This window comes from Sinohyriopsis cumingii, unplaced genomic scaffold (assembly GCF_028554795.1).
Source record: "Sinohyriopsis cumingii isolate HCF-2022 unplaced genomic scaffold, ASM2855479v2 utg001938l, whole genome shotgun sequence".
Taxonomy (NCBI): domain Eukaryota; kingdom Metazoa; phylum Mollusca; class Bivalvia; order Unionida; family Unionidae; genus Sinohyriopsis; species Sinohyriopsis cumingii.
Genome location: NW_028316086.1, coordinates 4,671 through 28,885, shown reverse-complemented (window position 1 = coordinate 28,885; position 24,215 = coordinate 4,671). Strand labels below are relative to the sequence as shown.

At 35.7% G+C, this 24,215-nt stretch overlaps 1 protein-coding gene across 2 annotated transcripts; it reads right to left on the bottom strand.

The window, feature by feature from the left end:
* Positions 1–272: 272 nt before the first annotated feature.
* Positions 273–23,560, bottom strand: LOC149771346 (cadherin-99C-like). Of its 2 annotated transcripts, XM_089948566.1 has the most exons (8): positions 23,055–23,558; positions 22,473–22,556; positions 13,958–14,071; positions 9,503–9,619; positions 8,686–8,832; positions 7,786–7,876; positions 7,080–7,195; positions 273–5,716 (listed from the first exon to the last, which is right to left on the bottom strand). In XM_089948566.1, the coding sequence occupies exons 1-8, from the start codon at positions 23,058–23,060 to the stop codon at positions 5,246–5,248; spliced, it is 1,146 nt and encodes a 381-aa protein (XP_089804692.1). In that variant the 5' UTR covers positions 23,061–23,558; the 3' UTR covers positions 273–5,245. The 2 variants fall into 2 exon arrangements, with proteins under 2 accessions (XP_089804692.1, XP_089804693.1); XM_089948567.1 differs by lacking the exon at positions 13,958–14,071 and having other exon boundaries at positions 23,055–23,560.
* Between the last annotated feature and the right edge of the window lie 655 nt (positions 23,561–24,215).

Below are 24,215 nucleotides of genomic sequence, written 5' to 3'. Positions count from 1 at the left end.
TTTTTTAACGAAGAAGAAATAAAAAATAGGTTGGTCCAGTATTTGGTTGAAAAGAGTGTTTTGGATATGAGTGATTTGGTATCAGACTGACATAAAAGTAAACGAATTAAAATTAGAATACAAGATGGAATTATAGAGTTAAGGAAGCTGGAAATTCGGAAAGATAAAGAAGAAAAACAAATACAGTTGCAATTGGAGAAAGAGAAAGAACACAGCAGTTGGAGAAAGTACAAATTAAATTAGAGACAGAGAAAGAACAAATGCTACTAATGAAAGAGCAAATGCATTTATAATCGGAGAAAGAGGAGAAAAAAATACAAATGCAGTTACAAAAAGAACAAATTAGGTTACAGGAAAGGGATAAACGAATGCAGTTTCAGAATGATAAAGATGAAAAACAAATGCAATTAGATAAGGAAGAAAAAGAGAAAGACATACAGCTGCAAAGAGAGAAGAAAGAGAGGGAATATCAAATTAGAATAAAAGAAATAGAGCTGGCAAGTGAAAAGCACATTCCCACTTTAGGTACAAATTCAAGTTTTGATGATACAAAGAATATTAGGTTAGTGTCCCCTTTAGAACAAAAGAAGTAGACAAGTAATTTCCTCGTTTTTGAAGGAATAGCGGAAAATTTTAAATGACCATGTGACCACTGGACTCAATTACTACAACGTGTATTTACTGGAAAAACTAGTGATATTTACATTTCACTGTCACTAGAGCAGATTGCTAACTATGATGTAGTTAAGGACTATATCTTGAAGGGTTATGAGTTAGTCCCTGAGGCTTATCGACAAAGTTTTAGGAATTCTAGAAAATCAACTGATCAGACCTATGTCAAATTTGCATGGGAAAAAGCACGACAATTTGATAGGTGGTACTCTTCTAGAAAGGTTAATAAAGATTACGAAAGTCTCAGACAATTCATATTAGTTGACGAGTTCAAGAAATGTGTCTACAGTCACATTAGTATTTATCTTGATGAGCATAACGTCGAAACTATAGAAACTGCTGCTCGTGCTGCTGGCTAGTATTCCTAAGCTCATAAAGTTTATTTTGTAGGCAAGTCTTTCACTTAACAGTCTTCTGGCAGAAAAGTATTTCAGCCTAATACAAGCCCTTCTAAAACTAAGTTGGCACAGCTTTTAAAAATCCAAGATCGTTGTCTCTTCCTACGTGTACCTATTGCAGGAAGAAAGGACACCTTATTTCTGATTGCTACAAATTGAAAAAAAATAAGCATCAGAATTAAGACAGACCTATTCCAAATGCTCTTATTTCTAAGAGGTCAAGTCCACAGTCATGTATTGAAAGCAATACATTTGTTGGGTTTATTAAACCCCAGTCAGATTTTATTATGGAGAATTATGAACCATTCGTGTCGAAGGGTTCTATATCACTCTTGGTTGAATCGGCCAATCCCATCCCTATTAAAATTTATGGGACACATGAGCTTCTCGGAGTCTTTTAGTGTCAGGTACTTTGCCTTTATTCTGAGAAGTCTTCTTCTAATGAAATTGTTCTTATTCAGGAAGTAGACTGCGGCGTTGTTAATGTTCCTCTCCAGTGTGTAAATTTCTCATCAGACTTAGTCTCAGGACCCGTGACAGTCGGAACTGTGTATGTTTTACTCGTTGAAGGCATTCATTTATTATGAGGCAACTACCTAGCTGGAGACAAGGTTGTGGTCAATCCACTTGTAACTGACAAGCCTTGTTTGGATCAGAAATTCGATCCTATTGCAAAGGAATTCCCTGATTTATACCCAGCTAGTGCAGCTACTATGGCAAAGAAAGCTCTTGAGAATGGTGTTGATCAGGAAAGTATTCCTTTAGCTGACACATGTATTGGTCACGCTTTTGATGAGGTCACTTTCACTCCTTGTTTGGATCAATCAAAAGGTATTTAATCACAGTGATCCTCTTTGATCTACTCATTCTCTTTATTCTAATCAGGGTGACAAAAGAGTTATTGAATGCGCTATCATAGGATTTATCCTCACGTTCGCTGTACAGCACAGTAACATTGTAATATACAAATTCATCTTCGCTAGCCAAGGTTCCGATGTGATAACCCTATCAACAACCTATCTACACCTTGGCAGATAAAACATATATATTCGTGCTTTGTCCATTCGACATCTATTGAATTTCATGAGTTGTCCCCTTAATATATAATGCCAACTAACCACTAGCGTAGTGCATTGTTCATCGGCCGAAAATGATGGAGGTAATTAACCTGAAAAGAATATGGCCTACTTTGTAAGTTTAACATCGAATTATGACTATGTATCAGATGAAAGCCATTACAGATCTATTTGAGTGACATGTATTTGTGCAAACACGGACCAGCAGTGGAACAGTGTTTATTTATCAGTCCATTCAAGTTGTGTGCTCCCCTTGTCTCGATCGTGTAGGAACAGCGTTCGAAGAAAAACTTAATTTTGATTGCAAGAGGTGGCTTGCCGTCTCATCCAATGAAATTCACAGATCCGAAGCTCAGAAACATCTGCTCGATACGCCAGGGTGTAGATAGAGTTATCACATTAGAACCTTGGCTAGCTAAGATGGCACACGTCAGGCACATATGTCTTGGTCCATAACTGTATATAATTTAGAAAAGAAAAATAGATACTATTACGTGTAGTTATTCCCATAACCAAGAATTTTGGAATATTATCGCTAGGCGTGGTCCTGACTTTGCTAGTCTATGACTTTTCAGATCAGCCTGCCTTTTGTACTAATGGTTTCGACTTGACATTTCCGCTCGTTGATTTGTTAATATATGGCAGGTGGTATGAATGAGCAGAAAATCGGCAATCTGGAAAATTGTAACTCCATTATCGCTATTAAGTTCAGTATAGTAAATCAATATTCTATTTATTATTATTATTATTATTATTATATCTGGCAAAGGAATATCGTATATATCCTTGTATAAATTGCACCAGACGTTATCCGTGTACAAAAATCGCACCGGATTGCGAACAGTGTAAACCCAAACCTGTCACAGTAAAATGCTCCCGCAGATGAACGCTGAGTCTGAGTACAGCCTTGTCACCGACCCATCTACAAGAACGACAGGAAACCAGTTTTGCTTTAAGTTGTTCGCTTGAAATCCGAAGCACAAAGAACTCAGTAAATCCGGATCTATTTATGCAATATACAATAGTAAATATGAGTCTAGATTGTTCGCAATTTGGGGGCGCATATACGCGAACACATACTCCCTGGATTCAAAGGCTAAGCAACTCACCTGACTGTCATATTTAAGGAATTAACCTCTGTGTGTGTGTGTGTGTGTGTGTGTGTGTGTGTGTGCGAGAGAGAGGGAGAGATAAAGAAAGAGAGAGAGATTTAGATTTTTAACGTAGCTTTAACAATTTTTCAGTCATATCGCTACTATGTCTGCAGTGTGGCAGTATATAGTGATGTCTAGCACTGGGACATCATGCCGCAGACTTGTAGCATGATGTCCCACCCAGTCACATTATCCTGACACCAGGCCGACCAGTCCTAACACTAATCTCTTATTGCTGAGCGCCTAGTGAGGCAGCTGTTAGTATCATTTTTATAAGTTTTTGGTATTACTCGGTCGAGGTTCGAACTCGCGACCTCCCGCATCCGAAGTGGACGCTCTGACTACTAGGCCACCGGATGGGTCAAATTACTCGAGAAGAGAGATCATATTCTTTCACATTTAACAACTACTTAACATTTTCCTTGTAATCCATCGCGGCAAGAATAAATCAACGAGCTTAGGCTATTAATAGTGTAAACGATTACACGTTTACTGGCTGGCGACAACGTTTATCCCTTCGGAACGACATTTAAATATTACAATAGTAGATCTCCTATACACACTGTAATTAATCTTTCGGTTGTTGTCTTTTCAAAATCACAAATGTAGCATTAATTTTATTCAGATTTCTACTTAATTCTTGCGCAATGACAGCTGTTTTTGTTTTTTCTATACTCCATGCAAAATATCTAGAATTTGCAGTTATAAATATTTTAAAGAATAAAAAGTTGTCATGTGTCTTCAAACCATTAAAATGTTGCATTAAAATCTTGTGGCGAGTAAAATAATACAAACTGTTGCAGATGCCATTGCAATTGTTATTTTTGCTGCAGCTTGAACCAGTTTTTCACTAGTAAAGTGACATAAATCAAATTATTTCCCCAGGCTTACGGTATGATAATCTGGCGACGAGTTTAAACTAAAGGAAACTTATATGTTTTATTTACATATATTTTATTTACCTTCAAAACTCAAGCTTACACTTTATACTGACCTAGTAATTTTAGGTGATAGACAACGTATGAGAGATCAAGCAAATTGTTTATGTTCTTGTATCCCTATATATATGACTTACAAATAAAAATGAAAATCGGTATGGCCACCACAATTTTAAACTTACTAGCGCGGCTTTTAGAGTCAGAGGTTCACATACGACAAAATTCGATGTTAATCGAAAAACGTTTAGTTGTTGTTGTTGTTGTGGGGTTTAACGCCATTTTTCAGCACACGATAGGCTATACATGGCGGCCAGTAATAATGGTGGAGGAAGAACCCGGGAAAACCTCGGAAAGAACCACCGACCCACGAGAAGCTACTGGCAAGCTTTCTTACATACCAACATTGGCTGCTAGCTTTAGTTCAGTATATTTGTATATGAGAAGGGGAGACTGTTATGGACAATGCTGATCCATTCCGTCAAATATAAACGTGATTGTTTTCCTTTCACGTAACACTTGAACAAGACTCTAGTTGCAAAATGATGAAAAACTAAATTATATAATAATGGAAAGTTCAGTATTATGTACACTATTAAATTTAAAGCATGCAAATCTTCTTGTCCATATTTTACTAGTCATCATCAAAAAGTCAGAGAATGTCAAAGTAAACAATTAAGGCGATGAATATCTGACGACATGAATCATACCCATATAGAACCAACGTTACGCACAAAACAAATAAGCAAGCAATACGGAAAATACGTGAGTTGTACAATATGGGATATTCGATAAAGACAGCCGCAGAAATTGTGTGTATATGATCTAATATTATGCGAAATGACATATATAAACCACCTTTTCGTTTGTTTTCTTGAGGACTTGAACTTCCACAGGAAAAACGTTCGAAGACCTAGTGTGTCTTTGCAAGGTCATGTTTCACGAAAAATGAATTTGATTGCATTAAACTTAAGCCTTTTACTTCTTCGACGTCGGGTTTCGGAAAACTTTTAACCTTTAAAGCTGTACGTACTATCTCGAGTATTCCGCTTCAGTATCACTATGACAACGATAATTACCAGAACGGTGACTAGAATTGCAGCACACGTTGGGAAAACAATATTCAGTACATATGCGGCTGGCTCGTTGTTACTTCCTTTTGTGGTTGTTAATGTACAGTTGCAATTATTAGGGAAAGCGTCAGTGGGAGAAGGAGACGTTCCACAACAATTAGGAAAAGCGTCATTAGGGGAAGGAGCCGTTCCACAACAATTAGGAAAAGCGTCAGTGGGAGAAGGAGACGTTCCACAACAATTAGGAAAAACGTCAGTAGGGGAAGGAGACGTTGCACAACAATTAGGGAAAACGTCAGTAGGCGAAGGAGACGTGCCACAACATGCTAGCGATTTATTTTCCTTCGTCTGAACCTCCAACGTCACTGTAGTATTTGCACTGAATTGGTTATCTGTTAGCTCCGTCGCCTACAATCAGAAACAAATTATACAATTGTAGCTCTTGATAAATTTGATTACATAAGTATGGACCCCATATACAATTATTCACCGAAACTATGTCCCAAATTGTCTAAGTTAATCAAATAAGTTATTATTTTTTGTAAACAACTGGTCTTTCTAGCAATGGAAATCACGTGATTCTCAAGCATCCGTTAAGTTTACAATTTTTTTGAATACTATAATCCAAATACAAAACGACTTTCTCCTTGTTTCTGGTCTTGTTCAACGAAATGTCTGACGAAATTATCAAATAAAAAATGATTACAAAATGATTCTTTTTGGACATCTAATCTTTAATTAGGAAACAAGTTTAAGCCTGTTTCGGTACTGGTAGGACTTAAAAGTCCTGTCGTGTCTTACACAAATCAAACGTACAGTTTAACATTCGTCACCGCAAGAAGAAATTTTCTTATTGGACTTCATCAGTTTATGAACCGCATTTAAGTTAGAGAACGTTGTCTTGCATGCAATATATTTATACAGTTGTAGCTCTTGATACGAATTTCTTTTTTAAATATTGACCACCTCCGTCTTTTGGATACATTAATACACCATGGATACAAACCCCAAGCAGATTTTAATAAATACAGAATTTACAAGTCATTATATTATCATTATTATTATTTATAACAATTTCTAAAACATCCATATCATGGATAAATATATTTCCAGTTTAAAAATAAATCAGTAAAATCGACAGCGAAAACCGGAATTCCTGACACACACCAGTGTAACTAAGACACGGCCCTACCTTGTACAAATGACACCTAGTTGACAAATTAAGAGAGATCACTTTCACTGTGAAGAGTATATTTATGCTTTCCTGATTCGTATAATAATGATCACTGTATACATGGACAATGGACATGTCTAGGTAAAACAGTAATGCATACATTTGAAACATTATGCATTTTTCTGAAATCAATGTTGACAACACATATGACTAGTTAATTATTACCACGTCCAATTCAATGTACATTTTACCTGCAATTTTACTGTTAGCGCAGTTTTTTTGAGAATGTTGCAGAATACAAAATTCATTAAAGTATTATCCATTTATCTCTTGTGGTTTCTTGTCTTTACCTCCCTGATTTCATCAAATAGCAAAAACTATTGTTGATTAGCAACGGTGTGCTACATTGTTTCGAACAACATGGTACATTGCGTAGTCAAATGACAGGTAAAACCATGCTTCTAGCTGGTCCTGATTTTAAAGCTTACAGTCAAATATACGCCCCTATTATCACATTCCGTGTCGTAAGATGTCGACATAACAATATATATATGTATGGCCTTCATAAACGTCAACATACCACTGAGCATTACGTACCTGAATAACAAGTACTATACGTGAAGCGTTCGTGGTAAAATTTTCGCAGACAGTACAGAATTCGATGAGTCCGCTTTCATTGATGGTGACAAAGTTCTCGTACCATTCAGGGTGTGCTGTAAAGAATAAGCCTCGTGTATTGATAAAACTGATCAAAGTGAAGTGCAAATTCGTTGCTTTGATAAAATCTAAATAAAAAATAAACAAACAAACAAATAAACTACATAACAAGAAGGTTCACTTCAGTTCTGAAGGAATCCTCTAATCATACACAATACGCCATTTATATTTTTTTCAAAGATTTTTTTGACAGCTCTCCGAATCTTAATAAAGTTTCTGAATCAGTAAAGTACACAAGTAGACACATAAAAGATGTAGATAGCTGGTCTCAACATAGGTGATGTCACTCCTATCAACAAACAGAACGTGCATTTAAAATCATCTCAATCATCACAATTCTACACCAGGAGGGAGGGGTGAAGATGGGCGATGCGGAAGGTGCTGATGATATGTTCTTATAACCAGTTACTTTTAGCTGCAACTATCTCGTTGGTCCTGAGCAGCAAAAGGAAATACTCTGCAGCCTCTGTTCGTCCACCTAAAGGTTATAAAGTGACCTTGATCCTAATTAAATTAGTGTCTATTAATGAAAAGAACGGATTCAAAATTGCGTCTAGCTGCTTAATTTTATTACGTGCTGACTTACCTTCAATTACATTGTATGTCACTTGAGCATTCAATGTTTTGTCACCATCGACTGCCAGTATTGGAGCAGGTTGCAGGTTATGTACAAGTCCCTAAAATGCGCATTAAAATTTGCACTTCAAATATATATATATATATATATATATATATATATATATATATATATATATATATATATGGCATTTTAGTTTACTCGCATTATTTATAAAACATTCAAGCCATTCAGCATAATAAATAAATATTTCGACTTCTAACAGGAATCATAAGATGCAGACAAACTCCCGTTGAAGGCTATTTTATTTCTTTGTCTTTTCTTTTTAAACATTTGTTTCTTCGTTTTGTAAGTCAGGCCATCCCAAATAGCATCAGTGAAAACAAATAAAGAAAACAGAACGTTAATGACATAATCGGTTTCTTTTTTGTGATTGATAGAAAAATAATCGACTTTAAAAGTGTCAGAACATGACAGGTACATGTAGTAGTAGAAGGAAGACGAAAAGGGAGAAGAACGTTTATATTATCTTGTGTTATTCGTCACAAACCATGCTAGCGTTTGGCTTTGATGATAACCGGCATCTTCAAACATTATCTACAACAGACATTACAGCTTCGAGAGAATGCTTTGTTGTATATATGGAATGTGCAAACGATTTGATGCCGTATCCATTATTATCAATATCTCTTATAAATATTTCATTTTTCTCTTATATAGAGAAAATTTACAAAATGGCATGTGTTTTCCCTATGTAGGAAGAATTTACAAATGTGTAAAAATCTTACAGAAAAACGTCAAGTGTGTGTGCCTTATATAGGGAGAACTTACAAATGTGTATAAATCTCGTATAAAGATGTCACGTGTTGGCTTATACAGAGAGAATTTAGAAATGCGAAATCTACTTACATCATCTAATGAAAGAATGCCGGTATAATTCAGCACCCTGCATGATGCCGATTTACAGAAAGGATCAGTTGTAAAGACTGGATGATTGTCATCGACATCAGTAACATTTACAGTCAACTTGCTCCATGTTGTCCTGTTGATGGGGTCCTGAGAAAAAGTAGAAAAAGTGTCGAACCAGCCTAAAAGGATACCTATTAAATTTATTATGTGTATGTGACCTAACCTGTTGTTCCAAGTCCCACGTTAATAAACCAAACTATTGAATACATGAGCAATTATTTGTTTTAGAGGCCAAACGGATCTTAGCCTTATTTTTCTGGGCACTTTCAACATATAACTGGTTGTAACATGCTTTAGAAATGGGATCTATGTGTCTTTTCTAACCGAGGATAAAATGAGACAGCATACCAGGGCTGATTTGAGCGGGTATCGAACACGCGACCCTTGGATAACGTGTCCAGCGCTTTACTGAGCTAACACGTCTTCCAATTTTGTTACAAGTCAGTTACACGTAAAATCTGTGTTACGAATTCCATAAATCGAAAAAAAAACATGAATAACTTTTGTCTTGATCCTTTTACCTTATCCTCGTCATTTTTTCTGAAAGAATTAAAACTGCGACGTTCGAAACATTTTTCTGAATAAACCTTTTTAAAATTTCGGATTAATATATATATATATATATATATATATATATATATATATATATATATATATATATATATATATATATATATATGTGTGTGTGTGTGTGTGTGTGTGTGTGTGTGTGTGTGTGTGTGTGTGTGGTTTTACTCCTCCATTGAATACCACTAACCGTAATTGTGACATTAAGATAAAATAGTCCCGGAATTAATGTCTCAGCGTCCAACATCTGGGTAGGATATACGGTGCCTTTAACGGGTGTGATGTTGAACCTTCCAAATCCATTAAACTATAATGGAAACAAGGCCGTGAAAATTCACCACATTAAATGATACAAAAATAGGAATATGCTACTCTGTAATAGAACACAAAAATAAGAACAAAATCAATACACTGATTTTCGCCTTTTGACAAATTTACTCAATTTACTTTGAAAATAGCAGTCTGGGCTAGGGTAGTCAAAAAGTAATGGAGAATATAGGGCTGGTGAAGACTGTTCTCACATGGGACTTACATGTAAAACACTTTAGGCCAGTGCTGTCCAACCTGCGGCACGCGGGCTAGTTTCAAATGGCCCGCCAGAGCTCGAGCAATATTTTGTGCATTTATGTAAAAAAAAAAGCTCAATGATCTAATTTCATAGTATATCTTCTTAATCACGTGAGCTGGGATCAACAAAATCAAACATAGCGTATTACAGCTAACGCCATCTATCGAATGATAATGACAAATAACGAGTAAGTTAGTATATTAATACATCCTGTCATGCAGAAGACGCGAGTCGTGAGTAATTAAAATAAACACATCCCACCAGAATTAATAAAACCGGAAACGGATATCATGAAGACGCAAGCGTGTCATTTTTGGTAAATTGTAATAACTATAACCATTCATAAATTTATTTATTTCTAAAAATCTAAAAAAAATGACAAGTAGTTCGAGTGAAGCAAACATTCGGAAAGTTACAGAAGAGAACCGTACGTTTAATAAGTCATGGGAACTGGATTTTGTGTTTATATTGTGAAATAATAAGCCGGTGTGTCTGATATGTCAGAATTCTATCTCTGTATTTGAAAAAAGAATTCTACAGAGACAGTACACGTTCATGCACAAAGATTTCAACAATCATTATCCAACTGGTACGAAGGTAAGAGAAGACAAAGTTGCTCCCCTAAAAAAGAATCCTAATGTACAGCAAAGTGTTTTTCGTCGACTGTTGAGCTCAGTTGACTGTGCTAATGAGACATCTATAAAGATAAGCTGAGTTTCAGCTACAAAGCAGAGACCATATTCAGATGGTGAAACTGTTAACTATGTTTCCAAGAAAGTGCAGATTCTTTATTTGCTGAATTTAAGAACAAATATGAGATCAAGAAACAGATATCAAATCTTCAGCTGTCTCACCAGACGGTAGCAAGATGTGTTTAAATTATATTGCATGATATATTTGAGCAGTTGCTTTTGGATTTTAGGAATGCAACCGGTTTCAGTCTAGCATTGGACGTGTCATGTGATGTCACTGATACAGAACAACTTATAATTTGGCATGAAACATATATTTAAAGAAGAATTGCTGGCACTGGTTCCATTGCAAAATACAACAACAGGTGAGGATATATACAAGACATTGAAGGAGTGTTTATTAAGAAATGGCATTGATGTGAAAAGGCTCGTATCGGTTACCACGGATGGCGCTCCAGCAATCGTGGGACGGAGAGTAGGACTGATCGGATTGCTGATGGCAGATGATGATTTTCCAGGTTTCCAAGCTTATCACTGTATCATTCACCAGCAAGCCCGTTGTTCAAAACTGAAAGATGATGCGCTCCAAAATGCAATGGATATTGTTGTTACAACTGTAAACTTTATACGAGCAAATCCTTCAAATCACTGGCAGTTTAAAACATTGTTAGATGAGTACGAAAGCAATTATGGTGATTTTGTTCTTCATACTGATGTTCGTTGGCTGAGCAAAGGGAAGGTACTGGCAAGAGTCTGGATCTAATTGAAGAAATCAAAATCTTCCTCACGGTGAAATCCAAGGAAGAATTGTTAAATTATCTTGAAACGCCAGTGTTCATTCTTATGCTAGCATTTCTTACTGACATCACAGACCACCTAAATAAATTAAATTTGAAATTGCAAGGGCAGCATCAAATATTGCCAACTCTGATGATGGAAATTAGTGGTTTTGAAACAAAGCTGGGCTTATTCATCAGTCAATTGAATCAATCAAATTTTACACACTTTCCTGCACTTTCCAAGACAGCACAATAATGTCCAGATCTAGTCAAACGTGAGAAGTTCAACATAACATTAGGAAAGTTAAAATTAGATTTCTCTGCTCGTTTCAAAGACATTCGCAGTCTGACTCCTCTGCTACATTTTGTTGAAAATCCATTCACATGTGATATTTCTATCGTAGCCACAAAGATGCAGTTAATGGGAGGAGATGAAGGTACAGTGCAGCTTGAAATAATTGAAATCCAACATAATATGGCTCTTCGTGACAAACACAAGGATACGCCGCCAACTGAGTTCTGGATGACATATGTTTCTTCTGATGAATTTCCACACACATCGAAATGTTTTTTAAAAAATATTGACAATGTTTGGAAGTACCTACGTCTGTGAATCTGGATTTTCTGCAATGACCAATATCTAGTCAAAATAACGAAACTCTTTTAGTGACGAACATTTAGAAAATCTAATTAGGGCAGCACTTACTGAATATCAACCACAAATAAATAAAATTGCAAATACAATTCAAAGCCAAATATCTCACTAAAAACGTGTTTAAACTTTTATTGCTATACGTTTGTGCGCTGAACTATTACAAAGCATACATATATTATTAATTAATAAATTTCAATAAAGATAACCAATTGTGACTTATTTCTATAATCGTTTTGCTTTTATGTTTTCTGCTGCGGCCCTAGTCTTCAAGAAAGAAACAATTTCAGTGGCACATGGTGTCAAAAAGGTTGGACAGCACTGCTTTATAACAAACACTTTTGACCAGAACTTCATTGTGAGATAACAATTCCGTTGTATTTGTCCTGGCGCGTGGAGGCGTTGATTCCAAAGTTTCATGATGCCCATGTGTTAAGCCGCTTTTAAAGATGATTGCTGGTGAAGTGTTTGATTATTGAATGTTTCGAAAAATGAATTTTTACATAGCTAAGTGACCAAGAAATTCAAAATCGCTTTTAAAAAGTAAAGGTTATTATGCATATTTCTTTAGCTGCTTACATGATTATCAGTTTCAGCTTAGGTCATATCATAGAAACCACGTGCTAAAATTACTCTATCACTCGTTGCCCATAAAATAATAGCTGAATGAGTATTTTATTCTTAAATTGTGTTAGTATTATCAAGCTCTCTATACATAATCCAGGGATATCACTTTCCGTTCTGTTTGGTGTATATTTGTCAATTATATATATATATATATATATATATATATATATATATATATATATATATATATATATATATATATACAAAAAACTGAAAACGAACAATGCGAAACTCTATTAATCCTCCCTAACAAACCTGTAGTCGCCTACCGGAGACCAAATAAACCTCAAGAACATCCTAGTCAGGGCGAAGCTAACGCCAATCATTAATCAACACAACCCTAGTCAATCTTGTCCCTGTGGCGATAAAAGGTGCAACACCTGTCAACATATGATAGAGACCAGGTCATTTTCTAGCACAGTGACTAGAGAAAAATTAAACATACGTGGTCCAAACAAAACGTGCAAAACAGAGAATGTCATTTATCTCATCACATGTAAGATCTGTAGCCTTCATTATGTCGGAGAAACTGAAACGTTACACAAAAGGATCAACCTTCATAGAGCTGATCGGATGAAAAAGAAGCTGTACAGAAGCACGGTCGCAGAACACTTATCCTCCCCTGGCTACACATTTAAAGTGATATAACACTTATTGTAATTGCTCACAACCCGAACTGGAGTCCCCAAACTAGGACAGAAATGGAATCTTACTGGATACGCTGCCTTAGAACATTGAAACCAAGCGGTTTAAACCAAGAAGACCAGAAAAAGACAACCATGCACAAATAAAATTATCTTTTGCAGCCGACACATTTTCTTTTAAATAATTCTCTAAATTTGCTTAATAGCCTATGACTACTATAACAATGAAATATCCGGGATATAATCTCCGCTTACATAAATTTACATAAAATAACAGATGTCGTTATGGCTCATCAATTTCTAGGTCAATACAAATATTTTCCAGTATCAGCAACAAGCTGAAAGCAACTAGTTGACACATAATGAGTTAAGCAACTAGTTGACACATAATGAGTTAAAAGGTTGAATTCCTGTATAAACAGCCATGTAAAGTTTCGCAAACATAACCGTTTTTTTCTGTTTTATTTGTTTGTCTTGTCTATGATGTGTATTTGCCTTTGAAAAAGACTCATAAAACAGTCGAAAGCGTTCCGGCTAGCTAGATACTAACTTCGCACTGTTCGTTGTCAGTTTATTGCATTTATCTTAATCAATCCCTGACACACGCGATCTCTTGCTAGATCCAGTACACTATCGGTTGCTTTGCTTTTTTCAGTCTGATGTGAATGCAAATCTAAAGCTACCTCAGAAATCAAATGGTTTTCAATTCCAAAGCGTAATGTGATTTCCTCCAGAACATCGTCATCAGCAAACATATCTTTCGTAAAACTGAAGACAGTCTCTCCTGGCTCTGTGTTCTGAAAGTGAAAGGTAGCACGTAAAGCTCCATCTTTGCTTGCAAGGTTCCGATATGTTAACCCTATCAACACCTTGGCGGATCGAGCAGATATGTATGTGCGTCTAGTCTGTGAATTTCATTGGATGCGGCGGCATGCAACTGCATCCAACAAAATTATTTTTTTTCAAATATGAACACTGTTTATTCGTGATTGATGCAGGAGAGCACACAACTTGGATGAACTCATACATAAGCAATGTTTGCACAAATACCTTTCACTCCAATACGCCTTTAATGGTTTCTAACTGGTACGTAGTCATTCTTACGATCGCCTCCACCACTTTCACAGCTGTTAAACGCTGTTGGTTAGCTGGCTATAAATTACTAAGCGAGGCAACTCATGAAATCCAATAGATGTCGCAAGGACAAAGCACTAAAATAACTGCTCGATCCGCCAAGGTGTAGATAAGGTTAACATACCGGAACCTTGGCTAGCGAAGATGGTAAAGCTCTGTAAACTGTTTCCTTTTACTAAACTAGAAAACAACTTTTTCGGGTATCAGTGATATTTATACAAAATGGCGTGACTAGAAATATGTTACGGGATCATTTGCAACCACATTATCCACAAATGGAACATCTCCGTCTCCCTCTTTCTCCGATGCGAGTCAAACACCTTCACCTCTCTGAAAGATACTCCTATGTAATCGCAATATTTCCAAACTAATACATTTTCGGGCGGACGAACATCCGGCATGATATAAGAAAAACGAATTGTTATAAAAAGATAGTTGTACACAATAACACTGGACAGTGTTTCAATCATAAATTAAAAATACCTGCACTTTTAACTGTTATTTATAGTCCTGCAACATTTTCATGCTGAAGAAATTTTACGGTTTCAAACCATTAATTACGTTGCAAATCCGTGTTATGTGAATGACATAAACACATCGTCTGTCTTGGAGGCAGTTTAAAAAGTACACTACTTGTATAAAAGAATTTGCCTAGCATGGTCGAGGATGAACCAACTGACAGTATTCAAGGCATTTGAGCCATTATATATATATATATATATATATATATATATATATATATATATATATATATATATATACACACACACACACAATCAAATCAAATTAGACTAGCTGAAAAAGACTCAGATGTAATCGAACTGATTGTTTGTTCGCCATTTGGAAAGTTTTTGGCGGACAAAAGTCCATGGCAGAAATTTTTTCCCTTTTACAGTATCCAATGACATGGATAACTCTATTACAAAAGAAAAGAGGAGAAAGAACTCACGTTAGTTTTGGGGTACTGCAAATGTGTTGAAAGCTAATCTTCCTCATCAACATCCCATTTTTTACGTCTTTATAAAAATATAAACAGCCGAATTTAAATTGACAAATAATACAGGAAATGTTAAGATTACCAAGAACATGTCTCTTTCTTTGTGGAAAATTGACGTCGGTTGCTATTTGTTGCACAAATGTCGGCGTGAGATGATCCACATAGTTATGATGGCTAGCAACATTTCTCAGATTGTCAATTTACCAGTTAATGCTCGCGCCATTCAATTTAAAAATAATCTTAACTGACCACGAGAGAGATCACCCGAATACATAATCAGGCCTAACTTCTGAATGAATGCATTTTTCGGCAAAATCTAATGTATTGGACAGCTAGACTTTTACCGTGACGTCTGTCTCTATTGTAACGTATGTGAATCTGTTGTCATGTCACGTATGTCACATCTGGGCTCCGTAGTAAAGTATATATGTCTGCTGTAGCATGCCCCGTAGTTTAACAGATATGTGACACTGATTCCCAGTCACGTGTGTGACGTAAGGACCCATTTTGACGGTACGATATGTACATAAAAGCTATTCTAAGACCACGAAGACTTAACAAATTTTTATTTTCAGTATCTTTTTTCACATCACATTATAACAGGTCTATCTGCGCCAATACCGCCCCATCCGCTCCCCATCCCCCACACCGGTTAGTACGCTACTAGTTATAAGTGAGGTGTAAGTAAGTTATATGAAGACTGATAATGTATAGCTGAGTAAAATAAAATGGTGGAAAGGCAGCTTCAAAAGTGAAATTCAAATATCTAATGTGTGATCCAAATATATTAAACATATTTCTATATAGAGAAATAAATTAATTAGTGGGTTGGTTGTATATTAGTGTAAATTAAATCATTTCCAAAAAGAAGTCTGTATTTTAATTCAAAATTGCCGATTCTTGGTCGTTTTGAAATATTGTTTCGGCGCAAGGGAGGTAACTGCTACAGATAACGCAGTCAACAATCGTCTGCATAACCAATAAATACAGCTATGAGCACACTGACGACGAAAATTTTGGCCAAAAGAGTTACATTTATGAAGTAATAAATTTGTTACATATTTTATACAGTGCCATTTGTTGTGCCCGAGGGGACCAGCTCCTACAACTATACCGTAGTCTGCGACTCGTTTCCCACCTCCTGTCCCAAAGGGTCTCGGCTGTTAAAACTCGCGCGCTGTCTGTAAACAATCGTCTGCATAACCAACAATACCAGCTAAGATAATCTTATGTTTATCAAATAAGTCTGTGCAAGGTTTATGTGGTACGAAATTCATTGCATGTTACTTTACCCATGTTATACAGAATGTTATGACCGTCTTCATCCCGAGGCGGTTGTAAACTGCTTCGTAACTAGCATGATCGTTTAACGCCCCATCCTTGTCGGACATTCAGTCTTAAAATGTCCGTCACCTATCTGACTGCCACAATATATCATGTGCAAATTCAAACTTCAAAACGTTTTTCAACAACTTTCATTATATAAGCAGTATGTACCAACAATAATTCACATGGGATATGAGGGGTCCCGAGTGGCCGAGTGGTCAAAAGCGCGCTCCGTTACGGATCACTGCCATCTCACCTCTGTCTGCGTGGGTTCGAGTCTAAGATACTACCAATGTGGGTAAGTGAGAAAGCTTGCCAGTAGCTTCTCGTGGGTCGGTGGTTCTTCCCGGGGTTTTCCCGGGTTCTTCCTCCACCATTAATACTGGCCGCCATACATAGCATATCGTGTGCTGAAAAATGGCGTTAAACCCAACAACAACAACAACAACACATGGGATATGTGTCAATATAAATACTTCGCAAATGGGCAGATGGCAGTCATCTCTGCTCTAAATAACGAGTTGCCTTCACTGAATAAATGCGACAAATGGTGGTGGGTTTGCACAAAGCACTACGTGTGGGCCTTTGTACATATCAAACGTTTCCCAGGTAGAGCTTTGCCGAAACTTTTAATTATTGATATACCCCTCGACCGCTCCGGAAGCGGGAGGTCGTAAGTTCGAACCCCTGCCGAGTCATACCAAAGACTTATAAAAATGGTACTAACAGCTACCTAGCTTGGCGCTCAGCATTAAGAAGTTAGTGTTAGGACTGGTCGGCCTGGTGTCAGGATAATGTGACTGGGTGGGACATCATGCTACGTGTCTGCGGCATGATGCCCCAGTGCTAGATATCACTATAAACTGTCACACTGCAGACATCGTAGCGATATGACTGAATTTTTTTAATAAAAGCTACGTTAAAAATCCTAATCACACACACACACAACTCACACACAGCCATATGTGCATCCAGGTAAAAACAGTTGTATGCACACACGGTAACCCGTACTTTACTGTGCTGACAATAACATCCCATACCGCAAAGGTCTTCCATTTTATGCACTGCATGTATGTTACATGTATATAATGCGAGTTATATCACTTGTAAAATAAGACGTCAATTACGCAATGTGACTTTCATACTGGCCACTATTCGGCCACGATTGTACCAATAAATGGAACAATTAATACATGTATACATAAAGAAATACATAAATAATAATTTTAAAAAATGAAATTAAGTAATGATCATGAATTAAAATTTGTTTTAGTTTGACTATAAAAACCTCACGGTTTGTATTCTATACTTAATCTATACATCCCCTAATATGAATTTGCTCCGAAACTGAACACAGGCTGGTGTCGTAACTGTCCATTTGGATCGTGTTGGAACCCATTAACTTGTTTTGTTTCAGCCCAACACAACACCAGCTCTCTAAGATGTGCCTTTACGTTGATTTCACACATCCGGCAATTTTCTTCCTCAGCATGCATTATTGGCATTTGCACGAACCAAATTTTGTTTGAATTTTACATTTATAGTTACAGGTATAACTGGTTTCAATCCTAGCTGAGTGGCCAGGATGCAATTCGTTATTATTATTATTATTATTATTATTATCGTTGCTGTTGTTGTTATTATTATTATTATTATTATTATTTCACGTACACTGAGTTGTCATTTATGTTATAAAAAGTCATGCCTTATGATTGCTTTATTTATTGAAGTTGTCCAACGCTGATATTTAAAATACTAATACAAATTGAACTTAGTTATAAGTCCTTGGTTACGAATACTGATATTCATTAAAATACTGGACACAATTTACTACGTAAGTCAAATTATAAGTATCAATGAATCTCTGGTCCTATCATTTTCTTTTTAAACTTCACATTTCTTTCACAAATGTATATGTTCCTTGTACAAGAACTTTGTGTTTTTAATCAAACAATTGAGCCTTCAAGAGAATTTTGAAACACAAATTATTTTAGAATTAAAACCGTCGCATAGAAGCTACCCAAAGTAAGCTGTCCAATCACGTTTCATTGTTTTATATATAGATAGATTTTTCCAGTAATCCCTTTTCATTAATCAGAGTACACATAGCATACTGTCTGATCCTCTTTTTGCCGATATTTGTTATGCTTTTATGCTTTTCGTTTAATTTTGCTTCTCTTGCTTCAAGGGACCATGTAAAGATGGGCGGGTGAATAACGAATGAAGAAAATCGCGACAATATGTTTTCTAAAGAATTTACAGGGTTACATCGGGCAGGAAACTTGACTTGAGATTAGATAAGAATATTCATAACAAAAGATTAATGAAATTCCTGATGAAATTGCAACAGTTCTCTTAGACAGTGCTAATAAAACGTCTGCAAATATGCATAATAAATAAATATACCATACTAAACTATATAGTAGACCACTGGGGGGGGGGGACATGTAAGGTAATTAGAAAAAATATCATACTACTGAAATATCACTCGTGACTAAAACACTCCAAAGTCAGAATGACATGGTCGCTGCTTGTAGAAATTACAAGAAAAACAATTCGGAAATGTGTAAAACTTGTAATACATGAAAACGCAACAAAGAATTTTCCAAACTATGTCCAAACCAATAAATAGTCAATAATAAAAAATTTGACCTAAGCGAATGACGACACGCCTATTGAAATGAACACATTTTATGGTCATTTTAGAAATACAGGCTCATCCCATAAGATTAATGACTTGACAGGTGAATACAGAACAGTTCGCGCGACTAACTGGACCAATATCTTCAGATGAAATACTCAACGGTACTGAGAAATTTGAAACCTAATAAGTCGCCTGGTGAAGATTCTATCTTAAATGAATATTTGAAATGAACAAGAATTTTTTTTTCTTCCTTTCTGTAACCTTATTAACCAAATTTTAAATACAAGTGTTGTTCCAGAAATATGAACTGCGGGGTTGATTAAACCCCAGATATACAAATACGGGAGGTAACTCAGATCCTACTAATTTCAGGTATCTTACTCTACTGAGTTGTCTTTACTATTCTTCTTTGCAATAGAATTTCGTTTTTCTAGAAGAAAACAGTTTCATCTCGAGGACACTGGCAGGTGTTCGTAAAATATTCTCCGCCACTAATAATATCTTTGTCTTATAGTCCTTAATATAACTAGTACACAGAAAACATCGTTCTGACTTCTGTGGTTTTTTCTCAGTCTTGCGATATAGTATTTATTTTACTTATGGCGAAAATTGATCAAAACTGTTATAAATGTGAACATAATCAATGTGATCATGCAAGTATGGCTGTAAAGTCTTGTATCTTCCACAGTGGACAGAAATAACGAATATTTACGTGCAATCAAGGAATTTGACAAGATCAATTTTTTTCCCTGTATTATTTACCCCGTCTCTAAATGACATGGAGGAACTTTATTGAGCTCGAATTGTAATGACATTGCAGTTGATTTGCTATATTATGATATTTAGAACTATCTTTTTTTACTCTGTGCAAACGATACCGTTGTATTTTCAGATAATCGAAGAGATATGCAAAATAGTCCTGAAGTATTTTTTAATTACTGCAAAAGATACAAACTTATCATTAACAGGAGCAAAACAAAAGTCATCATTTTTGGGAAATGTAGAAATAGATCAAAATGTGAGGTTCAAATTAGGAGATTCCAAATTCGAAATTGTCAGAAATTATTAATATTCAGAACTAATTCTAACAAAGAACTGTAGATATTTATTGGGAATAAAGAATCCTATTAGTCAAGCTAGGAAAGCTGTTTACGTTCTTAAGAAAAGATTATTAAATGTTAATTTGACTGTTGACTGTCAGCCTAAACTTCTTGACATGACCATAGTTCAATTCCTATATACAGCTGAGATCTTGAGTTTTGAAAAGTTAGATATAATGGACAGAGTTTATTTAGACTTTCGAAAACATGTACTAAAACTTTTTTAAAATCAACCACCACGTATGTTTTATGCTGAGCAAGGTAAACTTCCTTTATATTTACAAATTAAAATACAAACCAGACTAGCTTATATCACGTAACTGCGTGGGTGATGAATTTCATTATCTCCTTGAATGTAGCTTTTTCGGAGAACACAAAACGCATCGGCAAAACAAACGACAAACAATGCATATGTGACCACATGTACCAAAGTTTAACGAATCATAAAGCTCTCATAAATTATGCGTTTTAAGAAATCACTCTAAAGTGATTTATATCAATTTATCAAAATTAAATTAATTTCAGATTATATTTAGTCGATATATTTATTGTTCTTCCCATTTTTTAATAATTTTTAGGACGACAAAAAGACATTCATTGTTGTAAAATAATTAGTTTGCTACAAATTATTTTGCGGTCCATCTAATGTACATTTACATCCTGTCTTTCCAATTATGTCAGCATCATGTATTTAAATTTGAACTTGTTCGTATTCCATCTGAGTATTGTCTGTCATATTGCTGTAAATCTAAGTTCATTTGTTAATTGTACAAATTAAGTTTAAAAACGTTATAGAGATTGTAGTTTATCAATAATAATAATAATAAGAATAAGAATACTAATAATAATAATAATAATGAGGACTTTGTATAGCGCTTAATCTTTAGAAGCTCTAAGCGCTTTACAACATTAGACAACACCTATCAGATAAAAAACATATAATAATATTATTACAAAAACAAACACCATGAAATTAGAAAAACATTAAAAAATAAAAAACATGCTGAGAATATTTCAGGTAGGAAACATTATTAGGTCTTTAAGTTTGTTCTTGCAGTCGAAATAAGTGAGTTTTGACAGCCCTCTTGAATGTGATCACTGTGTCTTTGTGTCTAAGTTCAGTGGGCAATTCATTCCACGTTGCTGGGCCCTGGTATGCAAAAGAATCGGATGCATCGGAACATTGCAATAACTGTGAAAAATAATACCACTCATGGCTGATGTACACACATGCGTAGTGAGACATTAACATTTTACATCATATGTTGCATTTGCATCCTAGATGTAATAAACAATTTTCATTGCCATTGACATTTGCATTTTAAAGCAAGGGGTCACTTTTCTTATAGCCATAGATGCTTTAAACCACGAGTGCTTTAAACTAGTCCATTTTAAAGCAAGGGGTCACTTTTTTGATAGCCAAAGATGCTTTAAACCACGAGTGCTTTAAACTAGTCCATTTTAAAGCAAGGGGTCACTTTTTTGATAGCCACAGATGCTTTAAACCACGAGTGCTTTAAACTAGTCCGTTCTAAAGCTAGAGGTCATTTTTGTTACAGCCACGAATCCATGATTCATCATGTAATATGACGCAAAACTTCAAAATATCTTTTTTTTATTCTGCAGATATAAAATATCCATTCGTGAATTCATCTATCCATCGTTTTAATAATGAATATTAATTGGACTGCATGATAGTAATATACATCATAAAAACAAAGAAATATAAACAGACAAATAACGACTGCTAAAGTGCAATACCTTGCGCCAGAAGCGTAGGAAGAAAATATCCCCCCACCACCGTAAAAGTTAGTTCTATTCCCTCTCCCAATAAAAACAAACATGTTTGACAAGAATATTGGCACCCATGCACCCACCCGCCGTTGCTGGGTTAATTGGGCGGCTGCTACACTACTTCCTTGATACAGAAACGTGTACTACGTGCACAAGGTATAAGGTTTCTTTTCGTGAAACTGAATGTTGACTTAGCTACTGACCTCCACCATTGTAACGTCATACGATGACCGTCTAAATACCGTGGGAAACTCATTTACAGGTTCAACTTTAACGTCGATTATCACCTGAAATAATAATAAAAAATTGTGATTGTAAATAGTGATAAGCCTAGCGCCGCAAGACATGGGAGTGTTTTATGTTTCAAATAACTCTGCAGGTTGATACTTTGTTCAAAGAATAAAATAAACTTTTCGACCACACTTTAAACAGCTCGTAAAAATTTGATTATCTGTGAATTGGTGCTGGTACGATATTTCGTAATTTGGAGAACAAACAAATATTTGCACTATGCTTTTCATGATTAATACACCGGAAACCGTGAATCCCTTTGAGCTTGATTAATCGGATGATATATTAGGCAGTGCTTGTATTTAGTAACGTTGTTTCATTGCGTGAGGTTTCACTATTGCATTTCTTCAAGTGACAATGTGTCGCCACATATTTGCAATTTTAAAGATAAGATCTGGAGAGGTATGTCCATTCTATCGTAAAGGGCATTGATAAGAAACAATTCTATGTCTAAATATCCGAATAACACTACAAGTTGAGTTATATCTACTCACTCGCATCCCTTCTGAACAGCGGACGCACACAGTAATAACATCTGTCTTCTCCTGAAAATAAAATGAAAACTAGAGTTCATTTCGGTCTGGTGCACATGCCCATTCAAACAAGAAAACAAAAATAAAACAAAAACCGAGCCATTTTCCGTCCGTAGCCTCCCTCTTTGGCTTTCATAAAATGCTCCTGGTCGTAAAGTTTTATTTTGTGATTTTATGACGATGGTTACATATTATAGCGAAATTTCCCACACCACCTTAGGACATCCAAATTAATACTTAACAATTTCAATTCACCAAGTACTGTTATGCAGCTGAAAAGAATGTCACAATACCTCGACAAACATATACAACGCAGTTTCATAGAGAGTGGTCCCGGATCAACGCTTTTCGGACCCAATTTATTTATATAATAATAAAAACAAGTAAATAAAGGCATTTTAATTTTACTCCAAGTTTTCAAAATATTCGCTTTTTAATGCCCCTATACTTCCAGCAAATGCATCATAATTTAGTCCTGTCCATCTGCAGGGAACTGTAGCTCAACTGGTGCCGCGTCAGATTCGTAATCCAAAGGTATCAGTTTCTATACCCGCCATGGGCAGAATGGGTTGGTTACCTCCGCGTGTTCCTGGGAAAGACACTTAGTTCTCATTTTCTCTGATGATATAGCTAATGATATGTTAAAATTGTCATTTAAACACAAAAAAACAGCCATATATACGCACATACGTACTACTTTATGTTCATACATACGCCCGTCGGTCAATCACAGGAAGTTTGTGGCAATGTGCAAAAGTAACTCAAAGTAGAGAAATGAACTCTGGTTTGCATGCTTTAATGCACCCGAAGATCACGTGCTTTGATCTTGCAGCCATACACTCCTTCCTGATTCTTTTAAAACATTTGTTTAACTTTTTGGACTTTAGACTTTAAAATAATTTGGTTAGTACCATTAAGTAAACACTATTCGAGTTATTCGGTTTATTTTCAAATTACTGTACTTACAACTCTTTAAAACGTTTGTATTAATTAAACTATTCTTATGAATACTTTTTAGAACGATTTAGCAAACTGAACTTTAAATCCACAAGTGAAATATTAGTATTCATGTTGGCAGTGGCGTCACTCGGGTTGGTGTCACCCAGTGCAGTAGCTCATGGT